Source organism: Chrysemys picta, chromosome 2, assembly GCF_011386835.1.
Source record: "Chrysemys picta bellii isolate R12L10 chromosome 2, ASM1138683v2, whole genome shotgun sequence".
Lineage (NCBI taxonomy): Eukaryota > Metazoa > Chordata > Testudines > Emydidae > Chrysemys > Chrysemys picta.
The window spans coordinates 213,462,864-213,476,230 of NC_088792.1; the positions used below are offsets into that span (position 1 = coordinate 213,462,864).

At 40.9% G+C, this 13,367-nt stretch overlaps 1 protein-coding gene across 5 annotated transcripts in view; it reads right to left on the reverse strand.

Annotated features, from left to right (window-relative positions):
- Positions 1–250: 250 nt before the first annotated feature.
- The window catches only part of CDH2 (cadherin 2), a 191,671-nt gene continuing 178,554 nt past the window's right edge, over positions 251–13,367 (reverse strand). For all 5 annotated transcript variants that reach the window (XM_005279996.5, XM_042854857.2, XM_065585419.1 and 2 more), the window contains 2 exons: positions 12,836–13,000; positions 251–1,629 (listed from right to left, as the gene is read on the reverse strand). In XM_005279996.5, the coding sequence (XP_005280053.1) occupies positions 1,423–1,629; positions 12,836–13,000 (372 nt within the window). In that variant the 3' untranslated portion in view covers positions 251–1,422. The remainder of the gene's footprint in view (positions 1,630–12,835; positions 13,001–13,367) is intronic.

A 13,367-nucleotide genomic window follows, 5' to 3' on the forward strand; every position in this document is an offset into this window, starting at 1 on the left:
AAGGTTTTGCCTTAATAGTAACACCACAGCCTATTCCTATTTCATTTTGGCACTTTGCTTCCAAACTTATAACAAAATTCAGACTTTCTTCTAGCCTACATATAGTTTATTCACAGATCATGTGAACTGAATGATGGAAAACTGCACACACTTTTTCACTATTATTCAATGAAGCTTTAGTATTCTGTATTTTTTTTTTGCTAGAGTCAGAGCTGCTCAAGTGCAAAAGAAGTCCAAACCAGCCACCAGATCCAAAATTAGCATTTTATTCAGAACGTTGGGGTCAGAGGTGTATCATTTATATTCTGGTACACAATACAGAGGCAAAGCTGTTGTCAGAAATCTCTTCAGTTCAAAAGCTCCTTTTTCCAACATACTGTATATTTACTAGTACCACCAGTATCAGGCCACCCCTGTCTTCTTTTTGGTACAAATTATGTAAAACGTTTGTGCTAAGAACTTTTCTCCCTCCCCAAACCAAAAAAATTAAAATAAAAAATAAAAAATAAAATTGAGTACTCTAACTACAGTTCAACAATTGAATCAATGTCACTTGTTTGCAACCTGTTTTGTAAATACTTTATCCATAACGAAAGATATAAACATGCAAAAACCTGAATCCATAGTCCAAATAATACATACACATGTTCTGAAGTTTCTGCACTTCCCAATAGACTATGCCAATAAAACATTATGTACACATACCATTTTTACAGTGAAGTGGGAAAAAAACAGTACCAGAAATTTTTAAAAAAAGTGTACATGGATTAAGACCAAAATGTGCCTAACATTCTACCATAAGAAAAAAAAAATCAATTCTGCTACAAACTGGTGATATGAAAACTCCCTTTATTTGCAACCAGCTGCATAAGTTTTAGAATTTTAGTGAAAAAAACCCTAACATCTAAAACTAGAAGTAATGTACATTTTTCAATCTCATGGTCATCTCCCCCAGATAATAAAATGGCTCCATGAGGGGTTTTTTTGTTTGTTTTTAAAATTTCCTTATTTTAATAAAAGCAATGCAATGTAACAAAAGCATGTTGAAGCATACGGTGATTTAATTTACTCCTCCCCACCCCAACATATTTTGTCTCTTTAATGCATCATTTCAGAAATCAGTACCATTAAAGCCTTAAACATAAAACTAATTCCGATCTGTAAAAGGTACAAAAAGGCACATAAAATCCCAGTGCTTCTGTACTGTAAAATTCAAGTGTAACTGAGCTCAATATTTTTTTCCAAACAGCATTGGATTACTGATATTCCCACTGAGCCCAAATTGGTTTGCAGCCTATGCCAAAGCCTTCAGCAAGCACTTGTGCTAGTAGACTACAAAGTTAAAGCCTAGCTTCTGTATGCTTTTTGGGAATATCAGTTGAAATGTTTGTACTTGTCCAAAAACAAAGTTCACTTTGAAGTTCAGTCATCACCTCCACCATACATATCAGCAAGTTTCTTGAAACGTGGGCCCCAGTCATTTAGGTAGTCATAGTCTTGCTCACCACCACTACTTGAGGAGTTAAGAGAGCTCAAAGATCCAGCAGTGGAGCCACTACCTTCATAGTCAAAGACTAGGAGGGAGTCATATGGTGGGGCTGTAGGGTCATTGTCAGCTGCTTTAAGTCCCTGAAATAAGGAGAAAAGAAGAAAGACAAAATTCTATATGTGATACAGAGAGCAAAAAATGTAACAAGAATATCTCAATTCTATCACATCCACTGCAGGCTGAGAAAACCAGATTCTTGCTCTTATCCATTTCCTCAGATTTCAACTAATGAAACAGCATTCATATTTTTGAAACTTCAAAAATATAAGTAATGAGTCTTCTGTTCTTATGGTCAAGTTTCCAGCATTAGCCGATTTTGAATTTAACTCAACATATGGTTACACATCTTTAGAGAACATTATTATTACTGTTATTTCTATTGCAGTAGCATCCAAACAGGGATTAGGTGCTGTACAAACCAGTATAGACATTCCCTGAGCCAGAGAGCTCATAATCTAAGATATACAATAGGGACCATCACTTGAAGAAGAACTAAGATATGGACAGGTTTCAGAGTAGCAGCCGTGTTAGTCTGTTCCCACCTGTTCATGCTCTCTCTATGTGTGTATATATATCTCCTCAATATTTATTCTACTCTATATGCATCCGAAGAAGTGGGCTGTAGTCCACGAAAGCTTATGCTCTAATAAATTCGTTAGTCTCTAAGGTGCCACAAGTACTCCTGTTATTTTTAAGATATGGACAGTTTATGATAACATGAACAAAACCACAAACCATTGGAATCAGGGGTTTGAAGGGGTAAAGAAAGGAAAGATTATAGGACAGACAAGTGTGTTTGTATAGATAACTTACAACAGCGGTTTCACATGGTCCCCACCTGACCACACTGAAAGACAGTAGGCCTTTGGTTAATCTGCATATGCCAGAAGACACTGGTATCTCCATAAATAAGTAATTGGGAGATATTTAACTTCACTCCTGCTCCCTAGTTTTCAGCACTCAGGTCACCTACCTCTAAGCCCCACCATGAGGAAGAGAGCATTAATACATAATGGCCTAGGCTTTATGAGTTTTACAGTGACCACACACGAACTCTCGTGCATTAGTTCACAAGTGCAAATAATAAATTTCACAAGAGATCAAAGCTACATGTACGATAAAAATCTAGACACGCGTTAATGTTTTTTTTTCAATTATTACTTTCTAGTGATTGTAACCTTTGTTTCAAATTCTTCAATCTATCAGACAGCCAAAAGACAATCCATAATTTTAAAATTCCGCTTCTAAGGCTGAGCAACATAAACTAAAGAAACCCAGCACCCTGGGTGTCACCATAATTATCAATGGAGCTCGAAGGTTTGGTGAAGAAGTAGGAATAAGACAGATCTGGCAAATACAACAGCCTGGGTTTGCTTTGTTGGTGGGGCTTATTTCAAGGCAGGGATAGCAGACAGCTGTTGCCAATCTCATTTTGGAGGGATGACAATATTTCATTTTCTGAGGACATTTTGAAATAAATACAAAGCTGGACATGACTTATATTTTCTTTTGTGGATGAAGGATTTCAGTTATCAACATCCTGAAGATGATTTAGAAGATCACTTCTATAGCTTGTCCTGAGGAAGTAAGTGACTTGAATTTCACTTTCAGGGGAAGGCCTGAAGGGTTTGGAGCACATCCCAGAATTCGGCTTTTAATGAGAGACTGTATTTTGGTGAAACAATTTGATGCGTTAAAGGACAGATGTCGTGGCCATCCATATCTGCCAACCAAGGAGAGAGCCAGAATGCTCCATGATTTTACAGCAGGGCTTCTCAGCCCACAGGATACATCTTCAAATGAGCTGCAAGCAGAAGCGGATGAAGGTCTCCTACCCTAGGCCAGAACAAGTGGTGGTCCCCATGCCAGAACCGTGGCCCGCCCCACCCCTTCTGCCTGTGGCCCTGCCAACAGCCCCACCCCATTCCACCCCTTTTCCCTGCAGCCCTGCCCCTGTTTTGCCCACAGTCCCACCCAATTCTACCCCCCCACACTGTGGCCCCAAGGCCAGAGAAGCTCTGTCCCCCTGCCATGGCGTAGGGGCCGCAGCGGGGAGTGATAGCGTTGAGTGACCGCAAAGAAACTTGGGATTTAGAGGGTCAAGACGTAACCATGGGAGACCATGGTTACATGCCTCACACTTCTCCTCAGCAGCTAGTGGGTGGGGGATTAACAGAGCCATTGCTGAGAAGGACTACAGCCAAAGCACTCCTCCCTTGAAGCAAGGCAGAGTAGGGAAGGAAATCTCTCTTTCTCCCCTGCTCTCTCTCCAAAACAATTCTTTCCTGCTGCTCCCCGAACCATCTTCTTACCCAGGTTTAAGCCTAAAAGCTCCGTCTGGCCTTACAGATTTTAAAACGTTAAATTAGCTCCCTTTGCTAGAATCTCAGAGATAATGAAAGGAATGGCCACAAAGGCTCAACAAAGAGGGTTGAAGTCTGGAAGACAATATAAATAGAGTTACCATCCTCAGGGGTTTTCAACCCTGCAGTTTCTTCCACTGGATGTGCAGAATTTTTTCAAAGCCTTCAGCTGAAGTATCTACTTTGGCAGCCACTGTCCACAGATAAATTGTCAGCCAAACTGCCATAAGGCTTAGTGAAGAATTTAAGAGTGAGGGCCCTGTCAAGCCTCTCACTCTTAAATTAGCACTTAAAAATTTCTCTGAGAACAGCTTCCTGACAAAACAGATTATCTGCAAGATTGAGTATTTCCTTGGAGATTATCCCTTTTCAGTAAAATTCATTCAATATGGTTTGACATGGCATGTTGTAGGTCTAATCATGTGATGTAACAGCCTATTGCATGGACATTGATTTTTCTAGAAAACACCCCGGTATCGCTAAATCAGTTAATCAGGCCACATGTCACATATGCATAGGAAAAGAAACACCAGTAAAACTATGCGCCTGATTCTCTTCTGCCTTGTGTAACCATTCATAAATATGTAAAATGAGAGTACAGTGCTACCAATGTGCTTTAATAGCATGTTATGCCCCCTTTGCCTGGGTGTACATGACTACATAATGACAGGTTTCAGAGTAGCAGCCGTGTTAGTCTGTATCCGCAAAAAGAACAGGAGTACTTGTGGCACCTTAGAGACTAACAAATTTATTAGAGCATAAGCTTTCGTGGACTACAGCCCACTTATGCATCCGAAGAAGTGGGCTGTAGTCCACGAAAGCTTATGCTCTAATAAATTTGTTAGTCTCTAAGGTGCCACAAGTACTCCTGTTCTTTTTATGACTACATAAGGCAGCAGAGAATCTGGCTCAGGATATTTAGTTTTTGTATATTTATGATACTAATAACCTCAGCCAAGAACATTTCTAGAATTTAAATAAATGCTTTGGGTTGTACAACGTCACTGAGCTGGTAATTAGTAGCCAGCACTCCAGTCATCTTTTCGAATTACCTAACCAGGATAATTGGTACCCTTTGTTATATTTCTTTTCTGAGTTTTCTATCCTGATAGCTGTAATAAGGACAAATGAGTCCATCATCCTAAATGTCTGTAGCTGGAGTGCAATGTCTTATCTGGTCCAACTTCAAAGCTCTAGTCTTTTTTGTTCATTTCTGCTCTTGAAACAGAAACACAATTTTACTTACTGAGCTATATATAGCTGGGTCTACATTGTTGAATGTTCTTCCTTTCGGTCAGTCCCTTAAGCTTGCTCGGGGCTACGGACTCCCATCCTTTTGGATGTAGGTAACAGGGAAGGAAGAGAAGTCCTGCTTCAGCTGAAGAGGTTATGTGGAAAGTATCAGAGCTATCTTGTAAAAGCCATTCACAATGCTGGCCTGGAGCAGAAATTCTGGAGCTATTCCTATAGTTTTCACAGTTGATCCACTCTCAGGATGGCCAGCTTGTGAATCTGACTCTGGGATACTAGCTTAATCGGTATCTGTAAATAAAAATAGTTTTCCCATGCAACAGTAGAAGTTCTGTCAGGCACTAGCCATCTACAGCATGAAGCTAGGCTTACAGACTGAACAATCTCTTATTATTTTCAAGTTGGTACTTGGATTTTCCTGGTTCAGCATCCATTGCTGGCAGTGGATGAAATAAAACTGTTGCTGTGCCATTGAGTTTACAGGATAGAACGACAATGAAAAATTCACTGTTCCAGAGGCTGTACTTAATGGGCAAACTGTTTCCTTGAGAAAAGGTACCAAGAGGCAGCATTATGGAGATATCAACATGGTTAAACTTAAGTTGACAATTGCACTTAAAGCAAGGTTAAAAATCTCTCTATTTCATCTTCTAATGCTCCAAATTTAAACACAGTAACTCTTGGGAGGACAAGTGAATTTTCCACAATATATCCTTGGCAAAATATTTACTACATTTTACAGAGGAAATTTAAAATGAGACAATTTCACCTTCCTGTTGCGGAATACAATCACCACACTAACCAGTCTGCCATCTATTTCTGTTGTCTGGTGCTATTTCTATGACTAGCTAGCTCTCCACTTCCTCAGATGTGTTCATTACCAGAAGGAGTCCCTGTCTAAAGGAGCCGGTAAGGTGATGTGGACTGGGCTTTTCCATCTTAAGAACTACAGGAGGTTTGCCAGATGGATAAGCTGCCTCAATAGTGGAGATGTAAACTTTACTCAGAAAAATTTGGCTTCAACTTTCCCCTCTTTCTGCCCATGCCACAGCCCCTGTTACTCAGAGGAGGCATGAAGGAGGAAGGGGAATTTGCACCCAGAGTTGACCAAGGAAGTTCAGCAACATTATGTTTACATAATGCTCTCATTTTATCTACTGTTACCAAATGACAGGAAAAGGTAAACTACAGAATCCTGAACAGGAATGGGGAACATTAGAGAATTAATGTTCTTGTGCTTACATTTTCATAAATTCTAGTTCTTTATCGGATCTGAGAGATGTGTTTGGTGGTGCTGGGAGGGGGATTGGGAATAAGGAAGGGAAGCCTAAGGGTTATATGAACAATTGTGACAATCTAAGAGTTGGCTTTTGAAGAGAGAGCACATTGAAGGGCTCCACCTTGCAAAGACCTTGGAGATATCCTATCTCCTAGAACTGGAAGGGACCTTGAAAGGTCATCAAGTCCAGCCCCCTGCCTTCACTAGCAGGACCAAGTACTGATTTTGCCCCAGATCCCTAAGTGGCCTCCTCAAGGATTGAACTCACAACCCTGGGTTTAGCAGGCCAATGCTCAAACAACTGAGCTATCCCTCCCCCACCTTAACACCATCAACAACAATATTACTTCAAAATGAGTGGAGGGTCCGCTGCATCTCATGGGATAGGGCCTATGGTTTGTGATTTACATTTAATTTACCTCAGGCTATGTCCTGTGTTGATTAGAATAGAGCTTTAGCCTCAAGCTCTCTACCATAATACAATTTCTTCAAGATGATTTAGTTGGTGTTGGCCCTGCTTTGAGCAGGGGGTTGGACTAGATGACCTCCTGAGGTCTCTTCCAACTTATTCTATGATTCTAAGATTTCTGTTCAGGGACAGTTGACTCTTGAAAATGTACTGTTAGATTGAATAAAGCTATTGCAACGTATGCTTAAATTACACTGGTATGCAAATCCTCAAGTATTCTAAGTGTTAATAATGTTCCACTTTTTAAAAACTCAAAATAGAATGCAGAATGTCTACAGAGGATTCCTAATAACACATGACTTATCTTACCAACTTGTTTGTACACTGGACTGGAAGAAAAGGAGTTTTTTCCTTAAAATTAGAGACTCATCTATCCACTGAAACAGACAAAGCAAGCAAGTCCCTGTGGTATTTTTTGTTTATGCCCGCAAACCATATTATAACTGTAAGTCACAACTGGAATTCTTTTCTTTTTGGAAAGTGGTTATCTATTAAGCATAACTGTTTTAATATTTTCAAAATGCTTGAATATTTTAACAGCATTGCATATTTTAACAGTTGTTTTCAACTGACAAGTCATTAGGATGGTACAGCATACTCAGTTACATATTCCTCATCAAGTTAGGTAGATTTCCTTGCGTATTACTTGAGTAATTTGGACCATCTCAAAAAAGATACATTAGAAATGGAAAACATACAGAGAAGGGCAACAAAAATGATTAAGGGGGTGGGAAATCTTTCATATGAGGAGAGATTAAAAAGACTAGGACTGTTCAGCTTGGAAAAGAGATGGCTAAAGGTGATATGATAAAGGTCTATCAAATCAAGACTGCTGTGGAGAAAGTTAATAAGGAAGTATTATTTACTCCTTCTCATAACACAAGAACCAGGGGTCACCCAATGAAATTAATAGGCCGCAGGTTTAAAACAAACAAAAGGAAGAATTTCTTCTCACAATGCACAGTCAACCTGTGGAACTTGTTGCCAGAGGATGTTCTGAAGGCCTGAACTGTAACAGGGTTCAAAAAAAGAAACAGATAAGTTCATGGAGGATAGGTCCATTAATGACTACTAGCCAGGGTGGGCAAGGATACAACCTCATGCTCTAAATTAATGGAGATACCCTATCTCCTAGAACTGGAAGGGACCAAGTCATCCAGTCCAGCCCCCTGCCTTCATTAGCAGGACCAAGTACTGATTTTGCCCCAGATCCCTAAATGGCCCCCTCAAGGATTGAGCTCACAACCCTGGGTTTAGCAGGCCAATGCTCACTGAGCTATCTCTCCAGAGGCTCTGGATATCCCTAGCCTCTGACTGCCAGAAGCTGGGAGTGGATGACAGGGGATGGATCACTCAATGATTATCTATTCTGTTCCTTCCCTCTGAAGCACCTGGCATTGGCCACTGTCAGAAGACAGGATACTGGGCTAGATGGGCCATTGGTCTGATCCAGTATGGCCGTTCTTATGACTAGGAATCTATGCCCTTGCACTACCTGCATTTTTATAAGATTCTCGGTGCATACGGTAGAATGAAAGGAAGAGGCTCGTACAGCAAATGCACATTACAAAGTTCCATTCCAAAGACCTTTTTTAGGTGCTGGTAGGGACAAAAGGACTGCATTGCCAATTCTGGTAAAGACAGTTCAAGCTCTTTTGCATTCTTTGCTGCTAATTTCTCTAGCATTTCTCCCAACAGCATTTCACCTGTGACTTGGATGTGCAGAGTATCCACTCTGATGACTGTCTGCTGTCCATTGATGTAGGCACAGCTTCCTTGTAGCCACTGAGTTAGAGACCTTGTTTTTGAAGCAAATCACATTAAGGCCAATAATTTACATAAACATTGGTTGGACCTGTTCAAAATCTGAACCCAGTCAAATTTGCACCAAGCGAGAATCATTCTCTGAGGCCAATAAGCCACCAGGTTACCACAAATATATTTTCCTGAACAATGACAAGGAATCCTTTTGATCCTTAGATCCACAGTTGCTGATCCTGCAACATCTGTGATTGCTGCCACAATCTACATGGCTGGTGATGAGGGCTTCAAAGAACTCCCCACAAGGTGTCTTTTGTCTTAAAGTCTTAGTGATTTTTTGTATATAAGTCTGTGTGAGGCTACTCCTCTTCTGACTTTAGGGACCTGTGGTAGTTCATGTAAATGTATGAGATTTTTATGATTCTATTTAACATTTTAATTTTAACTGGGACTGCCCATTTGGATCCTGCCGTGTCCTCCAAGGAGGAAAGTAGGTGAAACATCTAATTTTATTTGGTGGGAAGATATTTCTCTTTAGTTTTGGGACCTTCTTCTTTCATTTTGCCAGGTTTACTGCCTTGCAGCTGTAGTATTAAAGCACTCGGGGGAAAACCTGAGTGTATGGCTCTCCAGGTCATCACCGGATGCAGAGAGCTTGCCCTCCTCAGAAGCACAGCCATCAGGAAAAGGGAACTCTTTCGTCGTAGTTTCTCATGAGTGACTGCTGCCCTGTGCAAATGGGGGTGAGGTTGCAATACCCTGACTGGACAAAGAGCTTGCCATGGGGCCTTGGGAACCATCTGAAAAGATCTTCCTGCTTCCCAAGCTCGTTAACTTCCATTTGAGTACTTAAGGACAGACTTATGAGCATTTGGGGCTTTGCTAAATAAAATATTAAGTGTTTTGAGAACAGAAAGGGACTTCCCACTGCTGAAAAACAAATTAAAACTGAAATTATAATACAATTGTTCAGGATAAGCCAAACTTCCAACTTGTTCAACTGGCAAAACCTGAGGCAGATGCTCATGAGGGGCGTGGCTTAGTCCGAAGAGCCCCAGCAACAACACTGGACTGTCTCCAGCTTCCACAAGGAAGAGGTGTAGCTCATTGTTTATGGCTGATACCGCGTGCTAGAATGATGCCTTCAGTGATGACTGCAGAAGAAAGGTGCTGAAAACTTGAGTCTAAATGGTTTAAAAAACTCTTTTAGCATTAGAAAAGTAACTGTTATAAGGACTTCTTAAAAATAAAATGATGTGTTTCTGAAATGTATTACATATTCAAGGATCAGTCCACCAACCCTTACGTACATAGCAGTCAATGGTACCACTTATATCTGTTTACTCATGTGAGTAAGGGTTTGCTGGAATAGCTCCCTACATTGCAAAGTAAAAAAAAAGCATAACAGTGAACAGGGGCGGCTCCAGGCACCAGCACACCAAGCGCGTGCCTGGGGCGGCAAGCCACGGGGGGCAGACTGCCGGTTGCCGTGGGGGCGGCAGTCAGGGAGCCTTTGGAAAGTCCGTTGGTCCCGCGGTTTCAGCGGTAATTCGGTGGCGGGTACGCCGAAGCGCGGGACCAGCGGACCTCCCGCAGGCATGCCGCCGAATCCGCGTTACGTGCCTGACCTCCCACAGGCATGCCACCGAAAGCTGCCTGACTTCTGTGCTTGGGGCGGAAAAATACATAGAGCCGCCCCTGACAGTGAAGTATAATTGTAACAGGGTAGTTGGCCCCTTAAATGGAATTGGGCCCAGCTCTCCTGTTTTTCAATCCAGGTGTGCCCTAGTTTGGTGTAATGTCCCTAGAAATTAGAAGTGAGAGACACCCCAAAGGCAAGGGAGAGTTTAGAATGCTGAGTCCATAGAGAGAAAGAGAGAATCCAGAGTTCTGAGAGGAGAAAGAGCTCAGAGCTTCAGGAAGGGGAGGCCCCTAATACAGGGAGCAGTGGCGCTGGTGAAAGCGGAAGGCAGGAAGGCAGTCAGGGGGTCACCTACAAATGTCCCCAGGCCAGAGAGCCAGAGCCAGAGAGAGCAGCAGAGGGAGATGCCTGCTGGCTCTTTCAGCACGAGAGCTGAAGCCAGGGGCCAGAGAGGGTCGAGTCTGGAGAACAATTGAAGGGTTAGCCCGCTGGTATTTCTGGGCAAGTGCTGGAACCGTACCCAGGAAGGAAACAAGGGGGGAAAGCACCCCACGGTTGGCGTGAGGAGTGGTGAGAGACACCAGAAGCGTATCTGAAAGTCTAAGAGAGGCAAGAGATGCTGGAGCTGTCCTGGAGAGCTGGAGTGCGGTTAGATGCCAGAGCTGTACTTAGGTGTGTTGATGGACTGTTGGGCCTTGAAAGACATGATGTTTGCACTTTGCTGGGGAATTCTGGATTATGGTTGTGGGACTTCTGAAATAAATTAACCTTGGAGAAGAGCTATTTATATGTGAAGAGCTTTTGTGGAGTTACTGGGGATTCCATCATGTGAGAGGCAAATGAGGAAGGCAGTCCAGTCATGCTGTGGCCTGCTGCAGAAGGGCACCCACCCAGGGCCGCTGTATGCCATTATGAAGGAGGATGCAGGCAGGCAATCCGCTCCTGGGCAGAAGACACCAGAAGAGGGAAATCAAGGCAGGCAACCACTTGCACAGCCAACCTGAGGCCATGAGGAGAAGGTGCCTTGAAGGTAGGCTCCCTGCCTTCATTTCCCCTTTCCATGGCCTAGCATGTCCACATTCACATTAAATCACAACTGGATAGTATAACATCATTGTACAGCACACAGAAACTATGTCACAAGAACAGCTGGATGAATAATATGTAAGAAATAATTCAAATGGAGCTAGACCATCTCTAGTCCTTGTTTGGTTGTGCAAGGAAGTTAGGATCATCCCCAGAGAGGGGATGGAGACAAGGGACCCATGATGAATTTCACCTTTTTCCCCACTTGATTCCATACTGTCCACCAGCAAATCGTGATTTTCTCAAATATTTATTAGTTGAAATGTTAGCCATGTGACTGGTCACCTTGTCACATGGTTGGTTTCTACCCCCTGATTCGAAGAATGCTCAGAATCAGATTTCTAATGCAAATTTTGAATGTTCATCGAAACTGAATACTAATATTCTCTCAATGGTCACTTAGAAATGGAGGTCTGTGTTCATTCCTGGGAGTAATCTTGTTGCATCCAAAAAATATTCTAGCAAACACAAAAGAGGTATGAACATCACAACAGGGATTTTGTTAAAAAATTCAAATATTCACAAGAGCATTTTTGCAAAATTTTCCTAGCTCCAATCAGCAGTTACCTTAAACTGTTTATTCAGGTAACAAACACTTGAGAAAATCAGAGAATATAAATGACAAGTTATTCTTTAATATTTTTTCTGCCCAAAGTAATAAGCATAAAGAACACACTGAAATGTCTAGCATTTTAAGTTCCACAAAACAAATGACTTAAATATACCCAAACATTTGGTCAATGATAACAATAATTTTAAAAAATGTTTGTAGGCAAATATTTCTTTCATAACTGAAAATATCTTTTAAAGTAAATTCTAAATCTTCATTCACTGTCAATTATCTTTTTGTTACTTTGCAAGAATCAAAAAGGCACAGAGCCTCTTAAAAACTCTTTGACTAGGAAATTATTTAAAGCACTTACATAACATTTAATTTAGCTGCCCTACTCACTAATCTTGTTTGCTGGAACTCTTTTGGTCTTTTTAAGGCATTGAATTTCCACTATTATCTGGATTCAAAGGGTAATGTGTGAGGAAAATCAAAATGAACTTCTTCCATTATTAAATTAATCTGCATTAATAAATGAATTTAGGCTAAATTATAATTTTGTTAGTCTATTTATTACTTGGAACCCATGGTATAATCCCTCTTGGAGATATTGTGGTTAAGGCTGATAACATAGTGTGAATGCAATTAATATAAATGTTCAAAAGTTAATTGACATATCTTCCCTTTCTATTTGAATGAGTTAATTAAATTTGTCTGCACTTAAAAAGGCCATATTTATTTCTATCTACCAAGGTCATTTTAATTGTATAAGCAAGTTTAAAAAAGTTATTATGTTCCAAATGTAACAGCTATTCATGCAGAGTGCAATTAGCAACATATAAAAGCCTATCCGATCCTGCAAGGAAACTATTTTTTCTCTTTTACCTCATTAATGAAGTCCCCGATATCCCCAGGATGAGGAGCAGCTGATCTGACTGGGTACTGTGGTTCTGCATGGATTGGTCTTTCATCAAGCCGTCTGATCCCCACAGGTTTGATGGCATCTGGTTCTATGGTATCGGGTTGCTGAAGCTGGCTTAAATCATAGTCCTGAAAAGAAGGAAACAAAGAAAATGGGTCCAGAGATTTTTCAACACTTTTTATAGGAAAATAAAATAGAAAGCACACATTCAGCAAAAGACATACCTTGCAAATCATAACATTTATGGAGAATGATTCTGTAGGTATCCTAATGGAAATTTGCCATTTACATTCATGAATAAGGAATAAAACCATCATTTCTTTTATACTCCGTGTCTACCTTCGCAATACCATGTCAAATGTCTATATCCCATCAGCTTTGTAGTGCAGATCATCAATTTTCCATTGAGAACAAAGATTTGGAGTAGCACTATTAAGCGACTAAACAATTTGCCTAGTAAATGCTGATTTACAGCATGTAGCGCAGATGCCAAAT